We start from the raw sequence: 22757 nt of genomic DNA, 5'->3' as shown, positions 1-22757 counted from the left end.
CCTGTACATTTTCCTTTGTTTCTCTTAGCATAGCCTTCAGTTTTTCATCTAATTTGCGACCAAATTCCACCAATTCTGTGAGCATCCTGATTACCAGTGTTTTGAACTGTGCATCTGATAGGTTGACTGTCTCTTCGTTGCTTAGTTGTATTTTTTTCTGGGGCTTTGATCTGTTCTTTCATTTGGGCCATTTTTTTTGTCTTGGCGTGCCTGTTCCGTAAAGGGGCGGAGCCTTAGGTGTTCACCAGGGCGAGGTAACGCTGGTTGCTGCCCTGTGACACTGTATGTGGGGGAAGGGCCGAAAGGGAGCAGTGGCACTTGCTCCACTCTCTGCTGGATTTCAGTCACTCCCTCCATTACCCACAATCAAACTGGGCCCCTCTGGTGCTGATTCCCGAGTGGGTGGGCTTGTGCACGCTCTAGGCCCCTGTGGGTCTCTCCAACAACCTCTCCTGTGAGGCTGGGAGTTTCTCCTGCTGCCGCCTCAACCCCCATGGGTGTTTTCAATCAGAGGTTTGAGGCTTTATTTCCCGGAGCTGGAGCCCTGGGTTGTGAGGTCTGCTTCCTTCCCCCGCCGTTCCTCCCGGTTTATCTATGCGCGAATGTGGGGCCACAGGGTCTGGTAGCTGTCGCACTCCCGGTTCCACAATCCGCCACCTCACTGGGTCCGCCAGGTGCTGCCTTGCCTTGAGTCCTGTCCACCCCAGCTGCCAGTCTCCGCCCCTCCTACTGGTCTGGATGAATGTTTCTTCTTTATCTCCTTGGTTGTTGGACTTCCATACAGTTCGATTTTCTGTCAGTTCTCGTTTTTTGTTTTTAAATTGTTGTCCTTCATTTGGTTGTGTGAGGAGGCACAGTGTGTCTATCTATGCCTCCATCTTGGCTGGAAGATATCTATAACTTTTTTTAAAGAAGGTGAAATTTGATTTCTTTGGTCTTTTAGATTTTTAGGGTATTTTCATTCATTATAGTGATTTTCTTTATTTTAATGATCAGTGATTTAAATTTCTTATTTCCCATGCTTTAACAAAAAAGCCCTTTAAACATATGGCAACAACTTTCCCTTTTCGTACATTTCTGCAATTCATAATAATGAGGATCTTGATTTAAGGAGGAATTAGACAGTCAAGACTTTATATGAAGTATTGTAAGGCTAAATATGGTAGCCCATGGACTTATCCAAGAGCTAAAGATTCTTCCAGTTAGTAGTTTTATAGTCTTTGGGAAGGCAATTAATTTTATGTATTTCAGTTGATGAGTGGAAGAATGCAGCAGTCATATAAACTTTGATTGGATCCTACTTAGGAAAAAAAACAGTTACCACATTTTTGAGGATGGTTAGATAGATTTGAGTATGGACTTGACAGTTGATCAGGCGTGGTAATGGCATTGCTATTTAAGAAAAATTTTTTATTCTTAGGAGATGGCCTACTGAAGTATTAGGGGTACATTGTTACGATGTCTACAACTTGCTTTCAAAAGGTGCAGCCCAAAAAAGGGCATGTGTGTCCATAATGCAAATATGGCAATTTAAAAATTGCTCAGTCTAGGTAAGGAATATGGGTATTCATGTTAGCTTTAAAGTTCTCATAATAATTTGGGGGGAGGCATAAAATATTAGATGAGTTTAAAGATTTATTCTAGCTATGAAGTTCTGAACAAGCAACTTTTTATTTTCATAAATGTTTAATTCAATATTAAAGCTTTTACATGACCAGGTACTGGAGATGCAATATTGAATCATGATTTCCCTAGCATAGTACTAGGGTACTATAAAACATTGTTAAATACTTAACAGTTTTGAAGGGAGAGAGGGGATATAATGTAGTTTAGGCATTTTTCTCTTAGTTTAATCTTGCCATTCTGTTCTGACTGTGTTTTGATTAAACCTAGGTTGTAGCAGCTAGGCATACAAATACATGTGTTTCAATTATATTTGTTATTTAAAATAACAGAACCCTTCCTTGAGTTAAAAATTTTACACAGGTGCAGTATATAAAATATAAAGCGGTTTTAGTTTAAATGGAGTTTGGAGGGTTAGGGTCATTAAATAAATGTGTCAAAAATAAGGTTTTTTTCAACTTTCCCTTTGAAAATTAAATGAATTTTGAAACTGTGAATTTCACCTGGGAAAGAAAGAAGATATTGCTGGGATAGTAGATATTTAGGTCATATACTTTTAAGTTACTATGCCTGCTGGTTCTAATTACTATTTGCCACCTCAGTGTTTCTTCAGTCACATAGCATTTGTTGAGCATCTGCCATGGCACTGTTCTGTTTTATATATTTTCTCATTGAATTCTCAAGTAGGTTTACAATTGAAGAAGGACTTGGGAGGCTAAGTAACTTGTCTAAGATTACTAGCTAGTAAGTGATAGAGTGAGGACTCAAATACAGAACTATCACACTTCAAAGCACTAGTTTGTATTGCCTCTTCAGCAGCAGCTCTTACTGCATATTGCATTTAGCAGTATGTACTATATGTATATATAGAAGTTATTCAGTTGCTGCTACCTTGGTAACTAACTTGTAAGTTGAGAGAGACAAACAATAAACTAAGTGATGTTAGGGATTTACACAGATTTCAATAGTAGAAAATAATTCTAATACTTTTTTGTAGGAGGATTTGACACCTAAGGATATTGAAGAAATTATTGATGAGCTCAAGGCTGGCAAAACTCCAAAACCTGGGCCAAGGTATGCTTTTATTTTTATGTAATAAATTTTAAAGTTTTAACCTGAATTAGTTTTTCACATAAACTTAATTTTTAAAACTTTATACTCCTACCCTTACTGGTGTGGCCCAGTTGGCTAGGCTTCATCTCATAAAGCCAAAGGTTGCCAGTTCCATTCCTGGTCAGGGCATATTCCTGGTTGCAGGTTCGGTGCCCAGTAGGGGCATGTAGGAGAGGCAACTGATCAATGTTTCTCTCTCACAGCCATGTTTCTCTCCCTCTCTCTCTCCCTCCCTTCTCTCTCTAAAAATAAATAAATGAAATCATAAAAAAAAAGAAACCAACAAAATTTCATACCCCACATTCACAGAAATTGTTAGGAGCCTTGGATACTATCTATACCAACCCGTCATCTAAAGCAAGAATTTTTTTCCTCCTCTAAAACCCTATCAGGTAATCATTTAGTATCTACTTGAGTGTTTATAGAGAAAGGAAATTTACTACAAAGAAATCTAATTTATTATTTAAAAGTTCACACTGCCAAAAGATTGACTCAAAGTCTGTCTCCAAATTTCTGACTAAAGGTCCTATTGTACCCTTTGAACCAACAGAAGGTAATTTTTGTGTGTGTGTTTATGTTTAATGTGTATAAAAGTCATAATATTTATGTTGTTTTTCTCAACTGGGTGTTAACTAATATTTGTGGGGTTTTAATATATTTTATTGATTATGCTATTACAGTTGTCCCATTCCCCCCCCTTTATTCCCCTCCACCCTGCACAACCCCTCCCACCTGCATTCCCTGCTCCCTTAGTTCATGTCCATGGGTCATACATATAAGTTCCTTGACTTCTCCATTTCCTATACTATTCTTAACCTCCCCCTGTCTATTTTGTACCTACCATCTATGCTGTTTATTCCCTGTAGAAGGTAATTTTTATACATCTTCCACATGATGGATGGCTCTTCAGTCACTTAAAATAGCTATCTTGTCTTCCCTATATCCTTTTCTTAGATTTAATATCCACAGTTGTTTCATTGCTTTTCCTTGTGTTAGAGAGTTTGGTCTCTCCTCTCAGGTTTTTCTATTAGACTAGTGACTTTCTTAATGTGATATAAAGTAATCACAATGTTTGATATATATATATATATATATATATGTATGTATGTGTGTGTCGAGCAATATGCAGAGCATTATGGGCTGTCTCCTTTGTTCCAGACATTATGCTTGTAATAAGCCTAATTACATCAACTCTGGCCTCAGATACATTACACCATTAATTGCACATATAATCAGTTATGCATAGATCATTTTCAACTTAAGCACAGTTTACCCAGTTTGCTCCTGTCCTGCAGTCGTGTTATACTAGTTACCAGAACTTTTCCTTGAATTATGAACCTGAGCCTTTGCTGCTAAACAAGCCTCTATTCCATCCATATCTGTGTATTCACATCACTTTCTTAATACTAGCAAGTATTAGTGCAGTTAATACAGTTGTAATCCTTTTGTAAGTATTTCTTTCTTTCAACATTTGTAGGTTTTAATGCCCATATAGTATTCTAATGTATTAAAAGATCTGTGATGTGTGTTTTTTAAGATTTTATTTATTTATTTTTAGAGAGAGGGGAAAGGAGAGAGAGAAAGAGAGGAAGAGAAGTATTGATGTGTGAGAGAAATATCAATCAATTGCCTTTTGAATGCCCTAAACTGGGGACCTGGCCTACAACTCAGGCATGTGCCCTGAGTGAGAATTGAACCAGCAATCTTTTGGCCCACAATCCAGCACTCAATCTACTGAGCCACAGTAGCCAGGGCTGATAATTTTCTTTATTCCCCTGTTTTAAAATGTATTTTCCTACTTTTTGTTACAAATAACAAAAACCCTGCAGTTGGATTGCTAAATCAGAGGGAATGAGTGGTTCTATAATCTGTACTCTAGAAGTACTCACTTATTCTGGCAGACTAATAATCCTACCTAATAAGAAAAAGAGGTGAGTTCAGCATAACTTAAGTTTAGTAAAGGCAAGCAGCCTCCCTATTCTATTGACTGTTATATTCTATTCTAAGAAACATGTACTTCTTTTAACACTCAAGTTGAATTTACTTAAAAGTGGTTTGGAATTTTCTTCCTAGTTCTTCACTTTCTTGGGCTACACTTACGGTTTTTGGGCTAAAAAATTTCTATGTGAAGAATCATTCTCCTTTTTGGAGGCTACTGAAGTGAAGCCTTTTGAACATTACAATATCTTTCTTAGATACTGGTCCTGTCTCCTACTTACCTCTGCTTCAAAAGCAGCTATCTTGCCCTCCCCTCAAACCCCCAGAAAAGTCCATATTTTCCACAAACTTCAGCTTGTTTTTAGGACTCAGATGTTACGCTGCACTTGTATTTATACTCAAACCCATAACTTCTTTCAACTTTTCTGTACTTTTTTTTTGATCAATTGATTTTTTTAGAGAGAGAGAGAATGGGAGACAGAGAGAGACATCGATTTGTTGTTCCACTTATTTATGCATTCATTGGTTGATTCTTGTATGTGCCCTGAGCAGGGATCAAATCCCCAACCTTAGTGTATTGGGATGACACTGTAACCAACTCAGCCTAGCCAGGACTGGGTACTTTGTTTTAATTGTTAAGTGCGGATTTCCTCATTAAATCTACTTGGTTTCTTTAGATGTTACCTTTCCTTGGTGTTTATAATTCTGTAGTCATATTTTTGCCTCTCAGAACCTTTTTCCCGGGGTGGAGGGGTGGGGAGAAAATGCAGACAACTGTAATTGAACAGCAATAAAAAAAAATGTTTAATAAAAAAAAAAGAAGAACCTTCTTCCCTTCTATCAATCACAGTGTTAATCCAACGTTAATATTCTGCCACACAGTTGCTTTGTCTGCTTTATTGCATTTTCTCACCATTCATTTATTTCACAAACATTTCTGGGTACGTGCTCCATGTCAGGCACTATTATAGGTTCTGCATGCAATTATAAACAAGGTCAAATGGTCAGACATTTTATATTCTAGTTATGGAGGTAGACAACTAATATAATGTCTGAGGAATTAATGCTAAGACAAAGCAGAATTAGCGGTTAGAGAATGATTGGGTGTAAATTTAGTCAGGAGGGGTCTCTCTGTGGTGGTGACATTTGAGGCAAGACCTGAATAATAAGCCCAAAGAAACCATGTAAAGAATCGGAGTAACGAGAGAACCAAGATAGCGGCGTAGGTAGACACACTGCGCCTCCTCGCACAACCAGAACTGACAGAAAATCAAATGGCAAGGAAGTCCGACACCAAGTAGATAAAAAAGAAACATACATCCAGACCGGTAAGAGGGGCGGAGACGGGTACCGGGCCGAGAGGACTCGCGTGGCCGTGGCGGGACCGAGACTAGCGGAGTGTGGGACGAACGGGGAAGGCGGTCTGACCACTGGCAGACCCTGTAGCCCCACACTCGCGCACAGATAAACCAGGACGACCGGCGGGGAGCGAAGCAGACCACACAGCCCAGGGCTCCAGCGCGGGGAAATAAAGCCTCAAACCTCTGATTGAAAACGCCCATGGGGGTTGGGGCAACAGCAGGAGAGACTCCCAGCCTTACAGGAGAGGTCATTGGAGAGACCCAAAGGGGCCTAGAGCGTGCACAAGCCCACCCACTTGGGAACCAGCACCAGAGGGGCCCAATTTGATTGTGGGTGGTGGAGGGAGTGACTGAAATCCAGTGGAGAGTGGAGCAGGGCCATTGCTCCCTCTCGGCCCCTCCCCCACGTACAGCGTCACAGCACAGCGACCAGCGTTACCCCACCCCACCCAGGGAACACCTAAGGCTCCGCCCCTTTAAGTAACAGAGGCACCAAGACAAAAAGAAAAATAGCCCAAATAACAGAACACTTCAAAGCTCCAAAGCTCTCTTTTTTCCAAAGAAAAAATACAACTAAGCGAGGAAGAGAGAGTCAACCTATCGGATGCACAGTTCAAAACACTGGTTATTAAGACGCTCACAGAATTGGTTGAATTTGGTCGAAAACTAGATGAAAAACTGAAGGCTATGCTAAGAGAAACAAAGGAAAATGTACAGGGAACCAACAGTGATGCGAAGGAAACTGGGTCTCAAATCAATGGTGTGGACCAGAAGGAAGAAAGAAACATCCAACCAGAAAAGAATGAAGAAACAAGAACTCGGAAAAATGAGGAGAGGCTTAGGAACCTCCAGGACATCTTGAAACGTTCCAACATCCGAATTATAGGGGTGCCAGAAGGAGAAGAGGAAGAACAAAAAATTGAAAACTTATTTGAACAAATAATGAAGGACAACTTGGCAAAGGAAATAGACTTCCAGAAAGTCGAGGAAGCTCAGACAGTACCAAAGAAGCTGGACCCAAGGAGGAACACACCAAGGCACATCATCATTACATTAGCCAAGATTAAACAGAAGGAGAGAAACTTAAAAGCAGTGAGAGAAGAGGAGACAAGTTACCTACAAAGGAGTTCCCATAAGACTATCAGCTGATTTTTTCAGAAGAAACCTTGCAGGCAAGAAGGGGCTGGAAAGAAGTATTCCAAGTCATGAAAGGCAAGGACCTACATCCAAGACCACTCTATCCAGCAAGGCTATCATTTAGAATGGAAGGGCAGATCAAGTGCTTCTCAGATAAGGTCAAGTTCAAGGAGTTCATCATCACCAAGCCCTTATTATATGAAATGTTATAGGGACTTATCTAAGAAAAAGATGATGAAAAATATGAATACTAAAATGACAACAAACAACTGTAAACAACCTAACCTAAAAAAACAGAAATGAACTAAGCAAACAACTAGAACAGGAACAGGTTCACAGAAATGGAGATCACATGGAGGGTTATCAGTAGGAGGGGGTGGGAGGAGAAAAGGGGACAAAGATACAGGGCATAAGAAGCCTAAATGGTAGGTACAAAATAGACAGGGTGAGGTTAAGAATTGTATGGGAAATGGAGAAGCCAGCGAACTTATATGTACGACCCATGGACATGAACTAAGGAGGGGGAATGCAGGTGGGAGGCGTGGTGCTGGGGGGAGAGGAATAAAGGGGGGGGACAACTGTAAGCATAAACAATAAAATATTAAAAAATAAGATAAAAATAGATTGCTGATGCTAATAACAAGCTAACAAGGAAATTAAGAAAACAATTCCATTCACTACTGCTTTAAAAAGAATAAACTACTTCAGAATAAAACTAACTAAGGATGTATACCTAGAATATTATAAGCCATTGAAGAAGATACAAATAAGTCAAAGCCATATGTGTTCATGGATAGAAAGAACTAATATCATTAAAATGTCCATACAACTAAAAGCAATCTACAAATGTAACTCAATTCCTATTCAAGATTCTAATGGTGTATTTCACAGAACTAGAAGTAGTATTTCAAAAATTTCTTGGGAACCACAAAAGGTCCCATATAGCAACAGTGATCCTGAGGAAGAAGAACAGTGTTGGAGGAATCAAGCAAGCCACCTAATGTCTAACTATACTATAATTCCATAGTAATCAGTACAACCTGATACTGGCATAAACAGAGACACATTGATTAATGGAACAGAATAGAGAGCCCAGAAATAAGCCCACACCTTTATTATAGTCAATTCATATTTGACAGAGGAAGCAAACATATACAATGAGTTAAAGCCAGTTTTTTGAATAAATGGTGTTGGGAAAATTGGACAGATATGTGCAGAAAAATGAAAGTAGACCACCTGCTTATTCCACACAGAAGAATAAATTCAAAATAGATCAGAGACTTCAATGTTAGACCCAAAACTATAAAAATCCTGGAAGAAAACATAGGCAGCCAAATCTTGGACATTGTTTGTAGTAATTTTTTATTGGACAGATCTTCCCAGGCAGGGGAAACAAAAGAAAAAATAAATGGGACTACATCAAACTAAAAAGTTTTACACAGCAAAGGAAATCATCAACAAAATAAAAGAACAACCCTCAGAATGGGAGAACATACTCGCCAATACCTCTGATAAGGAGTTAATATCCAAAATTTATAGAGTACTTAACTCAATACCACAAAAACAAACAGCCCAATTAAAAAATGGGCAAAGGAGGAGAACCAAGATGGCGGCGTAGGTGGACACACTGTGCCTCCTCGCCTCCTCGCACAACCAGAACTGACAGAGAATCGAGCAGCGGGGGGCACCGACACCAAGGAAATAGAAAATGGACATTCATCCAGACTGGTAGGAGGGGCGGAGACGGGCACCGGGGTGGAGAGGACTCGCGTGGCTGTGGCAGGACTGAGACTGGTGGAGTGTGGGACAAATGGCGCAGGCAGTCCGAGCACTAGCAGACCCTGCGGTCCCACATTTGCACAGATAAACCCAGAGGGCCGGACTCAGAGTGGCGGAGAACATAAACCCAGCGGGTAGCACCCTCTATCTGTGGGCACCACATTCGCCCACAGATAAACTGGACGAACGGAGAGGAGCGAAGCAGACCTCCCAACCCAGGGCTCCAGCTCGGGGAAATAAAGCCTCAAACCTGGGATTGAAAGCGCCCCTGGGGGTTGGGGCGGCAGCAGGAGAGACTCCCAGCCTCACAGGAGAGGTTGTTGGAGAGACCCACAGGGGCCTAGAGTGTGCACAGGCCCACCCACTCGGGAACCAGCACCAGAGGGGCCCAGTTTGATTGTGGGTATCAGAGTGAACGATTAAAATCCGGAGGAGAGTGAGGCGGGCGCCATTGCTCCCACTCGGCCCCTCCCCCACGTACAGCGTCACAGGACAGCGACCAGCGTTACCCCGCCCCGGTGAATACCTAAGGCTCCGCCCCTTAAAGTAACAGACGCACCAAGACAAAAAAAAAAAAAAAAAAAAAAATGGCCCAAATGACAGAACACTTCAAAGCTCCAGAAAAAATACAACTAAGCGAGGAAGAGATAGCCAACCTATCGGATGCACAGTTCAAAGCACTGGTTATCAATATGCTCACAGACTTGGTTGAATCTATTCGAAAAACAGATGAAAAAATGAAGCCTATGCTAAGAGAAACAATGGAAAATGTACAGGGAACCAATAGTGATGAGAAGGAAACTGGGACTCAAACCAATGGTGTGGACCAGAAGGAAGAAACAAACATCCAAACAGAAAAGAATGAAGAAACAGGAACTTGGAAAAATGAGGAGAGGCGTAGGAACCTCCAGGACACCTTGAAACGTTCCAACATCCGAATTATAGGGGTGCCAGAAGGAGAAGAGGAAGAACAAAAAATTGAAAACTTATTTGAACAAATAATGCAGGAGAACTTCCCTAATCTGGCAAAGGAAATAGACTTCTGGGAAGTCCAGGAAGCTCAGAGAGTCCCAAAGAAGCTGGACCCAAGGAGGAACACACCAAGGCACATCATAATTACATTACCCAAGATTAAACGCAAGGACCTACATTCAAGATTACTGTATCCAGCAAAGCTATCACTTAGAATGGAAGGGAAGATAAAGTGCTTCTCAGATAAGGTCAAGTTAAAGAAGCTCATCATCACCAAACCCTTATTATATGAAATGTTCAAGGGAGTTACCTAAGAAAAAGAAGATCAAAAATAGGAACAGTAAAAATGACAGCAAACTCACAGTTATTAATGACCACACATAAAACAAAAATGAGAGCAAACTAGGCAAACAACTAGAACATGAGGGTTGTCAATAAGGGATTGGGAGGGGAAGAGGGGGGTAAAGGTATAGAGAATAAGTAGCATAGATGATAGGTGGAAAATAGACAAGGGGAGGGTAAAAATAGTGTAGGAAATGTAGAAGCCAAAGAACTTATGAGTATGACCCCTGGACATGAACTATGGGGGGGGGGGGGAATGTGGGAGGGAGGGGGGTGGGCAGGATGGAGTGGAGTGGGAGGGAATGGGACAACTGTAATAGCATAATCAATAAATATATTTAAAAAAAGGAAAAAAAAAAAAAATGGGCAAAGGACCTGAATAGACACTTTTCCAAATAGGACATACAGATGGCCAATAGAAATATGAAAAGATGCTCAATGTCACTAATCATCAGAGATACGCAAATTAAAACCACAATGAGAAAGCATCTCACACCTTTCAGAATGGGTATCATCGGTGAATTAAGAAAAAAAAAGTGCTGGTGAGGATGTGGAATGCATCCTCACCAGCACCGTTTTGCACTGTTGGTAGGAACATAATGCAGCCACTATGGAAAGCAGTATGGGGATACCTCAAAAAATTAAAAGTAGATCTTCCTTTTGACCTAGCATTCCCACATCTGGGAATATATCTGAAGGAGCCCAGAACAATAATTTAAAAGAACATAAGCACCCCTATGTTCACTGCAGTGTTATTTAGACGCCAAGAGATGGAAGCAGCCTGTGTCCATCAATAGTAAGTGGATAAAAGAACTATGGGACATTTACACAATAGAATTCTACTTGACCGTACAAAAGAAGAAAATTTTACCCTTTGCAACAGTATAGATGGACCTAGAGAATATTATGCCAAGTGAAACAAGGTAGTCAGAGAAAGAAAAATACCATGTGATTTCATTCATATGTAGAATCTAATGGACAAACTGAATTAACAAGCAAAACAGTGACAGACCCATAGACAGAAAGCGGGTGACAACTAGTGGGGGGGGGGCGGTTATGGGGTGGAGGGATTGAGCAAAAAGGAAAAGGACTCATGGACATGTACAACAGTGCGGTGATTGCTGGGGGGACGGGTATAAGGGGATCAACAGTAATGGGAAAAAATACAATAAAGATTAAATTTAAAAAAAAAGATTGTCAAGGCTATTTGGGGTCTTTTTTGTTTCCATATACATTTTTGGAATATTTTTTCTAGATCTGTGGAGAATTGCGTTGAATCTATAGATTGCTTTGGGTAGTATGGGTATTTTAATGATGTTAATTCTTCTAATCTATGAATGCAGTATATGCTTCTACTTATTGGTATCTTCCTCAATTTCTTTTTTCAGTTACCTATAGTTTTCTAAGTATAGGTTTTTTTACTTCTTAGGTTAAATTTATTTCTCTGTATCTTACTTAGTTATTTTTTTGTTGCAGTAATAAATGAGATTGTGTTCTTAAGTTTCTCTTTCTATAGTTCATTATTGGTGTATAAAAATGCTACCGATTCCTGAAATATATTTGTATCCTGCTACTTTGTTGAATTCATTTATTAGCTCTAGTAGCTTTTTGGTTGAGTCTTTAGTGTTTTCTTTGTACAATATTATGTCATGTGCAAAAAGGACAGTTTTACTTCCTCCTTTCCAATTTGGATGCTGTTTATATCTTATTGTCTGATTGTTGTGGCTAGAACTTCCAGTAGTATGTTGAATAAGAGTGGTGATGGGATATTCCTATCCTGTGCCTGGTTTTAAGGGAAACACTTGTACTTTTTGCCCATTTAGTATGATGTTGGCTATGAAAGATTGTATTTGGACATGGTAATTCTAGAATGTCTTCCCAGTATATAAAAACAAGACCTTACCCTCTCTTTCTCAAAGTTAATGTCTTGGATATATATATGATAATGAGAGATACTGTGAAGAAAATGGTACCCAAATTACAAGGCTTTTTATACTAAAGCTCTCTGCTTACTTATTTGAAAGTGGTACTTATTGTGAGTTTTTGAGTAATGGTTCAGTAGTAACTGATTTCTGAGTACCACTATGAGGTCTACCCTGGCAAAATTTAGTAAAAACTGATGCCTCTGTGCTGTTCAAAACCGCTTTTTAATTTTCGGTAAATGATACCTAGAAAGAAAATAGGAAGCTGATAGTAAAACAATACTCTTTCTTATTTTAACATTAATACACAAATATTTGTGTGCTGAGGTGGTTCTTATATTCAATTAAAGTACTGAAAATAACTTCTAAACTTGTTTTCAAATTACTAATTAACTATGGGTGTTTTTTAGTATCCATTAGCTAAAGTAACTTTGAATCCAACTTGAATTCTTAATGTTTAGTTTTATAAAGACATCTTAAATTGGCCCTTCTCCCTTGAGAGATTGGTCACCTTTCCTCCCCAAGAAGATCATGTCTTGGTAGACTTATTCTCATTCATAGCAGCTGGTGGGTCTCTGCGGGTGGAGCCCTCCCACAAGAAAGTATACAAGTTTCATTCTTTTGCATGTGTCTATCCAGTTTTCCCAACACCATTTATTAAAAAGTCTTCCTCTTAGGGTTCCCACCAAGATGGAGGCGTAGGTAGAAACCCTTTGCTTCCTTGCACAACCAAAAGGAGGATAACAACCAATCTAAAAACAATAAACAACCATAAGTGTCAGAAAATCAAACTGCTTTGAACTCCAACCACCAAGCAAGAAACAGTCAGCCATACCAACCAGACTGGTAGGAGGGAGATGGCAGACAGACCTATGTAGAGAACCTGCAGCAAGGCAGACCAAGTGGGCGGGGCTGGCTGAATGGGAAACAGAGACTCATAACTTATTGTGGACTACAGTGGGGGTTGCCATGGTGGGAGAAACTCCCAGTCTCACATGAGAGTTTGTTGAAAAGTTGGGCTAGAATCCAGCAAGTGAGCTGCATTGTTCGCTCTCTGACCCCTCCCCCACAGGCATTGCCACAACACAGCAAAGAGGGTTGCCCTGCCCTGCAGAATACCTAAGGCCCTGCCCCCCTACAACTCAACAGGTGTGCCGAGACAAAGAAATATGGCCCAAATGAAAGAACAGAGCAAAACTCCAGAAAAAGAGCTAAGTGATAAACAGATAGCCAACCTATCTGATGTGGAATTCAAAACACTGGTAATCAGGATGCACACAGAATTGGTTGAATTTGGTTGCAAATTAGAGGAAAAAATGAAGGCTATGAAAAGTGAAATAAAGGAAAATGTACAGGGAACCGACAGTGATGGGAAGCAAACCAGGACTCAAATCAACGATTTGGAACAAAAGGAAGAAATAAACATCCAACTGGAATAGAATGAAGAAACAAGAATTCAAAAAAAATGAAGAGAGTCTGAGGGATCTCTGGGACAACCTGAAACGTTCCAATATCCGAATTATAGGGGTGCCAGAAGGGAAAGAACAACAGCAAGAAATTGAAATCTTATTTGAACAAATAATGAAGGAGTACTTACCCAATCTGGTGAAGGAAATAGACTTCCAGGAAGTCCAGGAAGCCCAGAGAGTCCCAAAGAAGTTGGACACAAAGAGGAATACACCAAGGCACATCATCATTAAGTTACCCAAGATTAAAGATAAAGAGAGAATCCTAAAAGCACCAAGAGAACAGGAGATAGTTACCTACAAACAGTGCCCATAAGACTATCAGCTGATTTTTCAAAAGAAACCTTGCAGGTAAGAAGGGGCTAGAAAAAAGTATTCGAAGTCATGAAAGGCAAGGACCCACATCCAAGATTATTCTATCCAGCAAAGCTATCATTTAGAATGGGAGGGTAGATAAAGTGCTTCCCAGATAAGGTGAAGTTAAAGGAGTTCATCATCACCAACCCCTTATTCCATAAAATGTTAAAGGGACTTATCTAAGAAAAAGGAGTAGATCAAAACTGTGAACAATAAAATGACAGCAAAATCCCAACTATCAACAACTGAACCTCAAAAACAAAAACTAAGCAAACAGAACAGGAACAGAACCAGAGAAATGGAGATCAAATGGAGGGTTTTCAGTGGGGAGGAGGAGCGGAAGGTCCAGGGAGTAAGAAGCGTAATTGGTAGGCATAAAATAGATGGGTAGACGTTAAGAATGGTATAGGAAACAATAGTCACAGAACTTATATGTACAGCCCATGGATATGAACTAAGAGGAGGGGAAATGCTGCAGAGTTGGTGGGTGCCGGGCAGAGTGGGGATAAAGGGGAGAAAAAAATTGGGAAAACTGTAATAGCATAATCAATAAAGTAGACTTAATAAAAAAGAAATGTATACTTGAAACCTATATGATCCTATTAACCAATGTCATCCCAATAAATTTAATAAAATAAAATAGAACAAAAACATATTGTACATACTACCAAGATTTCTAGAGTGTAATCGGGTTAAAATGATGAATGTACAAATAGTGTTGGAATGGCTAAAAAACCAGATTTACCTTTTGAATTGTGGTGGTGAGAACAGGTTGATTAATATATAGCATTTTAATCATAAGTTAATGGGGAAAAATTTTTTTATTATGTGAAAACTGTAATGTAAATTGTAGCTGTGAGGTGAATGGATAGCGCTAGATCACTGCTGTTGTATTTGTGTTGTGAAGCATGTTTATAGATAAATGAGGGCAAAAATTACATGACTAGTAAATTAAATGCAGTTTATCGGCTTTATTGGGAGATTTTACAGCCTTTATAATATTTTCATGTGCATTTTGTGAATTGTGGGGGAAGGAGAATGTTTGCAGGCAGATATAACAGACCCCTGGAACTCCTTTTTTCCCCCTCAAGTATGTCTTGGGATTGTCATTTCATGGAACAAACTTTAGGAAACTGGACCAGGTTATTCTTAAAATATTTTTCTTACATAAAATTCTATAATCCTGTGAAGAGCTCAGGCAGTGTACATAGTTAATTCTTCCATTTATTGTTCCAGAATCTTTGGTTTTTATAATCTTAAATTGGCCCTTTGTGTTGTGTAAAGAGGGTAGCTGAGCTTAAACCATAAGAAGGAACCTATGGAAGAGGAGAAGAAAGATTCTTCACAATAAATTCATTATTTCATTATTTCATGGGCAGTCAAAGAACAGCAGGTATGCCTGTTACTTATTAAAAAATTACAAAGCCAAATACTGTTTTTTATTGAAGTTAAATGTCATTTTGCCACTTACCCTACAATAATTTCAGGCTCTGATATATAGTACACAGTGTCTGCTTTTTGATCTGGTTTTTACATTGTGACCTATAATGCAAATATGTTAACTAATTTCTGACTTTAGGCATTATGTGTTACAGTTTTCTACTTAGTTACTTGCATTATGTAATGTAATAGCTAGAAATATCTAATAAACGATTATGTGGATTACTTTCCTGTCCTCTCAACAAAAAATCATTTTCTAGGACTCTAAAAAGAGACTTAAAGACTGATGACAGAATCATCATCATGTGGGGGAAGTGACTGAAATCTGGCAGAGAGCGGAGCAAGTGCCATTGCTCCCTCTCAGATCCCTTCCCCACATACAGTGTCACAGTGCAGCAAAGTGGGTTGCCCTGTCCTGGGAAATACCTGAGGCTCTGCCCCTTATTATATAACAGGTGCATCGAGACAAAAAAAATGGCCCAAATGAAAGAACAGATCAAAGCTCCAGAAAAATTACAACTAAGCAATGAAGAGATAGCCAACCTATCGGATGCACAGTTCAAAACACTGGTAATCAGGATGCTCACAGAATTGGTTGAATTTGGTCGCAAATTAGATGAAAAAAATGAAGGCTGTGCTAAGAGAAACAAAGGAAAATGTACAGGGAACCAATAGTGATGGGAAGGAAACTGGGCCTCAAATCAACAGTGTGGACCAGAAGAAAGAAAGAAACACCCAATCAGAAAAGAATGAAGAAAGAAGAATTCAAAAAAATGAGGAGAGGCTTAGGAACCCCCAGGACATCTTTAAATGTTCCAACATCCGAATTATAGGAGAGCCAGAAGAAGAGGAAGACCAAGAAATTGAAAACTTATTTGAACAAATAATGAAGGAGAACTTCCCTAATCTGGCAAATGAAATAGACTTCCATGAAGCCCAGAGTCTCCCAAAAAGTTGGACCCAAGGAGGAACACCAAGGCACATCATAATTACACTACCCAAGATGAAACAGAAGGAGAGAATCTTAGAAGCAGCAAGAGAAAAGGACACAGTTACCTACAAAGGACTTCCCATAAGACTGTCAGCTGATTTCTCAAAAGAGACCTTACAGGCAAGAAGGGGCTGGAAAGAAGTATTCCAAGTCATGAAAAGCAAGGACCTACATCCAAGATTGCTCTATCCAGCAAAGCTTTCATTTAGAATGGAAGGGCAGATCAAGTGCTTCTCAGATAAGGTCAAGTTAAAGGAGTTCATCATCACCAAGCCCTTATTATATGAAATGTTAAAGGGACTTATCTAAGAAAAAGAATATCAAAAATATGAACAGTAAAAATGACAGCAAACTGACAGTTTTAACAACCACACCTAAAACAAAAACAAAAGCAAACAACTAGAACAGGAACCAGAACCACAGAAATGGAGATCACATGGAGGGTTATCAACAGGGGGGTGGGAAAGGGAGAGAGCGGGAAAAGGTACAGAGAATAAGTAGCATAAATGGTAGGTAGAAAATAGACAGGGGGAATCGTATAGGAAATGTAGAAGCCAAAGAACTCATATGTAGGACCCAGGGACATGAACTAAAGGCAGGGAATGTGGGTTGGAGGGGGTATGCAGGGTAGAGGGGAGTGAACGGGGGAAAGTGAGACAACTATAATAGTATAATCAATAAAATATATTTTAAAAATAAAGCAGAAAAAAAAAATCTTGTAGCAGTTGAAATGTTTGTGTTAAAAATCTATGCTAGTTCTTGGGGGGAAAATAGTTACTTAACCGGGCTGTTGTGAGATAAGAATTACAATTTTTTAAAGTAAAAATTTATAAATGGTAATCATTAATAGTCAATTTAATGTTACTTGCTTTTCTTTTCAGGAGTGGACGCTTCTCTTGTGAGCCAGCTGGGGGTCTCACCTCTTTAACTGAACCACCCAAAGGACCTGGCTTCGGTGTGCAAGCAGGCCTTTAATTTATATTCAATTGTAAATATGTCACTTGAGAAATAAAATACAAATCTCCTGTACATAAATTTTCAGTATTATTTGTTCATTTCAGCCTTTGTACACCTTAGTGGTAAGCTAGCAACTTGCACCTCTGTAAGTACCATGTCAAAATATCAGAGCTCCATTTTAAAATCTTCAGCTATCTATGGCTAGCTATGAAGACATTATTCCATAATCTAGTTAATAGTAACTCCAACACCCCTGTTTTCAACTGCCAGGTCATTTTTATCAATAATACTAAGTTATTATGTAATAAAAATAAAAACTTCAAATACATTTTGTTTTTCCATCTTTAGCCATAGCTAAGTCTGAAGTCAACATTATCTTTCTATAAACCTTATGTATGTCAGTGTACCCTTTAAATATTTTTACATTTATATAGCACACAATTGTTATTGTATATCCAGCTGGTAACTGACACCTCAAGTGGATTATAGGTGTAAGGAGGTCAAGATAGTTTTATCTAGATCATTTGAGTCTTTAAAAATTTTTGCCTATTTTTCTTGAAAATTCTATCATATTTAACATTAAAGCACTGCTTTTAATGATGGTGTCCTGAATAGCTTTTAAAAACACCTGGCATTAAAATGTCATTATAAAAATCCAAGGTGGTTCCAAAATGTATGTGAACACACTGATTAAAATTTCCTTGCAATTTCTAACAGCAGGAGATGACAACTATATCCTGGCCTATGTGTTTACCAACACTCACTCCCTTATTTCTTCTAAGTTCTTAACTGGGCTGTTTTTTAAGGAGGTGTATTTGGAGAGGAAGTTTACTTATTGCCGTTTAATGGCAAAAATAAACCAACAAACCAACTTTTCATCCTTCCTGTTAGCAAAGAGTCTAATATCTATTTGGTGGTGGTTTTGTTTTTGAGCTGATAGTGAAAGTCACTAGGGGAAAAGCTACTGAATCCTCAGAATTACTTGCTTTGTAATATCAAGGGCCCATTGCTCCAGATAATTTTTAAGAGCACATGATAATAGTTGTAAGTGTATTCACTACAAAGACCTTACATCTGTATAGACTAAGTCATATAATAAACTATGTTCTGAGGTTATATTTTTCATTTATTACATTCACCATCCTGAAATAATGGCAGTTTGGTTTTTTTTTTAAATGATCTAAGTGGACTTACTGGAGTAAAACATGAGTCATTGATTCTAAAGGTGTAAATAAGTAAGATGGAGAGTAAATTTTGCCTAATGGGTTCTAGCTCAGATACCAAATACACACATTTTAGGTGTCTTATAGTAATAACCCTAAATAAATGTGATGAAATTTAACTTGGGCTAAGAATGATATTTAATGCTTGGGATCCTTGACCTCCTGGTAATGTTAGGAAGACAGACATTTTATCCACTTGCTGAAGATGGATTCCAGGACTTGCACTAACGGAAGACCAGGCTATACAATTAAAAGCCATGTGAGCAGCTTCCTAATCAACTTGCTTGCAGATATAAACTAGTTTTCTTCAGGCTTCTTTTGAGACCTCTATCTGTAATATCTTTAATAAGAATTTACTGATTTATGTATCGTTTCACATTGCAATGGAAAATTAGCTCCTCTTGCTTTAAAAAGTTTCTTTTGGACCTTTCAAATAAATAATTGCTGATTTATAACTTGCCACATATAATCTTAATGTGAGCTTCATGAAAATTTTTTTTTTGCAATTTGATCTCTACAAATAACACAAGTAGTGTCCTATTGAGTGTAGTCAATACAGTACCTTGCATCATGGTGGCCTGAGTCCTTCTTGTATTCAGTGATTTTAATATAAAGTTGAACATATAGCTATTGCCATAAACCATAGTTAATTCAGCAAATTCAAGATTAGCTACCTTTCACTTTTGGAGTTATGTACTTAGTACTATAGAAATAGCTATTGCCATTGCTATCCATAATAGTCAACTTCTATGACAGTTACTTAAATAACTTAATGATTTAAGCAATAGCAGAGTTAAATTTTTAGTAATTGCTTTTTCCTTTGTATGTCGTGCCATAAATATCCAAATCGAATTTAATTGTTTTCCACCTGTGGCTACAAGGTGCTGTCAATATTATTTTTAGACCTATGTTTCAGAGTAGGAAAATAAGGAACTAGGAAACAAAAATACTGTTATTTAATGCAGGTTTATGCTTTAATATAGTAATTTGTTGGGATTTAGCTTTCTCTGTCAAGTTTGCGATGTTACAGCATCCGTGATTGGTAACAAAGAAATTTGTAACTATACTCAGTAAGTCACAAGTGGGTGCTGCTGCGTAGAGGCCATTATTGAGGAAGGTGATTTCATTCCAATTATAATCCCTTTGGTGGTTAAAATAAGGCATGCACAAATTTTCGAGGATAAAACCTCGATGTAAATAAAGTGTCCAGAAGGAAGTTAGGATAAAATGGTTTCCCTCCAGTTATGTAACCCCTTTGATGTTAAATAAAAATATGTACAAATTGTAACAGATTAACCTCAATGTAAATAAAAAGTGTTCAGAAGGAAATCAGTACGCGCTGCTGGGGGATGGAAAATTTTCCTTACGCACTCATCTCTAGTACCTGCTAAGTTCTCTGAAGTACCAACTTGGATGTGAAAAAATGCACTTAAATTTCTTTAAAAATGTTATTGGAAGATGTGAATGAGAGAGAGCGTATTACGGAGTCTGTGCTGTCCCTGCCGCAAGTGCACGTTCTGATTCTTTTCGGGATAGCATTGCACACCCACCTGACTCAGGTGAAAGTGCGCAAGAAGCTGCCCGGTCGAGCCGCCAGCATCCGTCGGGGCCCGGTGGACTCCAGCACAGGTGCTGCGGCGCAGGCGCACTGCGGCCAGAGCTCGGGTGGTCTGCCGATCCCCGCCTCTCCGGACGCACCGGAGCCAGCCCTCCGTAGCTACGAGCATACCGATAGAGACTCCTCCTTTGCCTTAAGCCTAAGTCGCAGCATCGAGCCCATAAACTCGCCCATCCGTCCCTGCAAAAATAACGTGAATACCCCATGCAGAGTCTGTTTTTCTTCGACGCCGCCGCCATTTCCAGAAGTTTGCAGTCCTGTCCATGACCTGGTCGCCACAAAAAGCTACTGCATGTTCCGCTGGCCGAGCAGCGTCAGCGACGCCTGCGCTGCTTCCTAGCTCCGATTCCTCCTTCCTTCTAGGGCTGGTGACAGCGAAGGGGAAGCAGCGACAACTGGGTGGGGTGAGAGAGAAAGACGAGCATTCAGGGTGCAGTTCCGGACTGCACCTCCCCCACCTCCGCCTCCCACTTGGTACATTCCGACTTCCCCGCCCGGTGGCTGGGGTCCAGCAGAAAGAGAGGCGGGGCAGCGGGGAGGGGCCGGCGGAAGGGGCGGGGCGGTCACGCCGCGTGTCCCGTGCCTGCGGAGTCACATGGCCGCATCGCCGCCAATCGCCGGGCGACGCTGCTCTGCGAGCGAGGAGGCTGTGGTGAGAGACAGACCGAGACCGGAGATGTTTTTAAGCCCGGCGTCGGCGGTGTTAGTGGCGGTAGCAGCGGCGACGAAGACAACGACAGCGACGGCAATACCTAAGCACTCGTTCAGGGACTAAAGCTTCCTGCGTCGACGGTGCCTCAGGTCAGTGAGGGAGAGGGGGGCGTGGCGACAAGGCCAGGAGGAAGAAGGGGCGCGGTTACGAGCCCAGTCTCTGGCGCCCGGGCGGAGACCCCTCAGTTCTGCGCTGTTGCCGGCCCTCCCTCCCCAGAACAAGGTAAGGGACGCGACCTGCCCACCTCCTTCCTCACTTCATCGCCCGGCCTGGCCTGTGAAGTCGCCGGGCTGACAGTGACAAGCCGTTAGTGGCCCCGGCGCGGGTCCGCCCCGCCCGTCGCCTCTCCTCCAGGAGTGCCGAGGGGCAGCGGCGCAGCTGGCAGCTGCCATTGGGGTTAGGGGTGTCAGGCGGGGCGGGACCTCAGCTGGGCCCCCCATGCCACCACTCTTAGCTGCTGGGACTGGGCTGCCGCCGCCGCCTCTCGGAACATGGCGGGGCCGGGAGGAGCGTGTGCGTGCGAATGTGCGCGGCCCGAGAGGGCGCCGTCGGCTTGCCGCTGCCCGACCCAGCGGGGCGGGTCGGGGCGGGGGTGGGTACGCGCCCAGCCTGCCCCGCGCGCCCGCCAGCCTGCCAGCGGGAGGCCGTCGCGGCCCCTCCCGGAGGGAGCATCGGAGGTACCGGGGGTCGGGAAGAGGTGGGTGAAAGAGAAAAGAAAAATTGCCACTCTAATAGTCTGTCTGAGGGGAAAGGAGAGCGGCCAAGCTTCAGTCCTGTCTTAAACGCCATCTGATCTGTTCTTGCCGCATTGGGCAGTTGATTCTCTTCATCGTTCTTTGAGTGCTTATTCAAATGGTGTTCTTAGACCTTCAGAGAATGTCAGGTTCTTAAATCTTATTTGAGGTGTAATAGGGAGTGACGTATCCTGGAGGATCTCAAAGCGTTGAATAAAACGATTGTACAAAGAGGTTACCGAAGCCCAGCTGACAGCTGTTTTAATAATAACAGTAAGAAACAGATTAGGATGGGAAGTTAACACTATTACACCAGTTGAAACCGTAAGAAACATTTTAAGCAGTGTAGTCATCGACGTTGTCATTTCCACTGGACACCCGCGGGTGAAATGGGTTGCAGATCCAGTGATCTGTAACGCTTTGGAATTACTGTCGCTAATCCTGAAGTTGGAGCGAAACTGTGTTCTCAATCATCTATATATATTTTTTATTTTAAAAACGGTTTATGTGAATTGTAAAGGAAGACGAACTAACAAAGTAGCTATTTTTAAAGGAATTGCTTATTAAAAACATATGCTCGAGTAGGCTGTTATAAACCTTGGGCACTGATCTGTTTTAGTTTCTTCAATCATTATAAAAAGGCTTTCCTGGAGATTAGCTAAGAACTGGCAGAACTAAGATCTGTTGGTGCCAAGTGGCTTAAAAACAAAAATGAGATAGTGTCAACTGTGTAAGATCAAGTTGCTATGTTAACTAATTACGTTGTTTGGGAACGTCTTTAATTTGGGCTAAATGCAAAAACATTTAAATATTTGAAATATTTCCCCAGGAGATTATAGGCAAGAAGAGAAAGCTTTTACTACTTAAAAATCTTTTATAGTTCACATAAGCACTAACTACATTTCTGAAGATCTGCATATGGTTTGACTAAGGTCAAGCTTAACTATTCAGGGTATGTGTTGTATTTAGGGACAGGCAAGGTGTTTAAATGAAGTAAAAACTAAGTTAAGAAGTACTCATGGAAGGAAAAGTAAAAAAAAAAAAAAGGCAGGATCCCCTTAATGTTCTTAAT

The 22757-nt window shown here is 40.4% G+C and overlaps 2 protein-coding genes across 11 annotated transcripts in view; both read left to right on the top strand.

The window, feature by feature from the left end:
* Positions 1–17476, top strand: part of NDUFV2 (NADH:ubiquinone oxidoreductase core subunit V2) — a 44804-nt gene extending 27328 nt beyond the window's left edge. The window contains exons 7-8 of the mRNA XM_024580249.3: positions 2621–2697; positions 17323–17476. Coding sequence (XP_024436017.2) covers positions 2621–2697; positions 17323–17416 — 171 coding nt within the window. The 3' untranslated portion in view covers positions 17417–17476. The remainder of the gene's footprint in view (positions 1–2620; positions 2698–17322) is intronic.
* Positions 17477–20843: 3367 nt separating this feature from the next.
* Positions 20844–22757, top strand: part of ANKRD12 (ankyrin repeat domain 12) — a 139972-nt gene continuing 138058 nt past the window's right edge. For 2 of the 10 annotated variants that reach the window (XM_045187702.2, XM_045187701.2), the window contains exon 1: positions 20844–21173. The gene's annotated coding sequence lies outside the window, so the exon portion shown is untranslated. Of the gene's footprint in view, positions 21174–21534; positions 21649–22757 lie in introns of those variants that run through there. The other 8 variants (XM_024580247.4, XM_024580242.3, XM_024580241.4 and 5 more) reach the window with 6 other exon arrangements.

The sequence above is a fragment of the Desmodus rotundus genome, chromosome 10 (genome assembly GCF_022682495.2).
Source record: "Desmodus rotundus isolate HL8 chromosome 10, HLdesRot8A.1, whole genome shotgun sequence".
NCBI classification, from domain to species: Eukaryota; Metazoa; Chordata; class Mammalia; order Chiroptera; family Phyllostomidae; genus Desmodus; species Desmodus rotundus.
The sequence above is the reverse complement of the archived record's forward strand: the minus strand, read 5'-3'. Positions and strand labels throughout refer to the sequence as shown.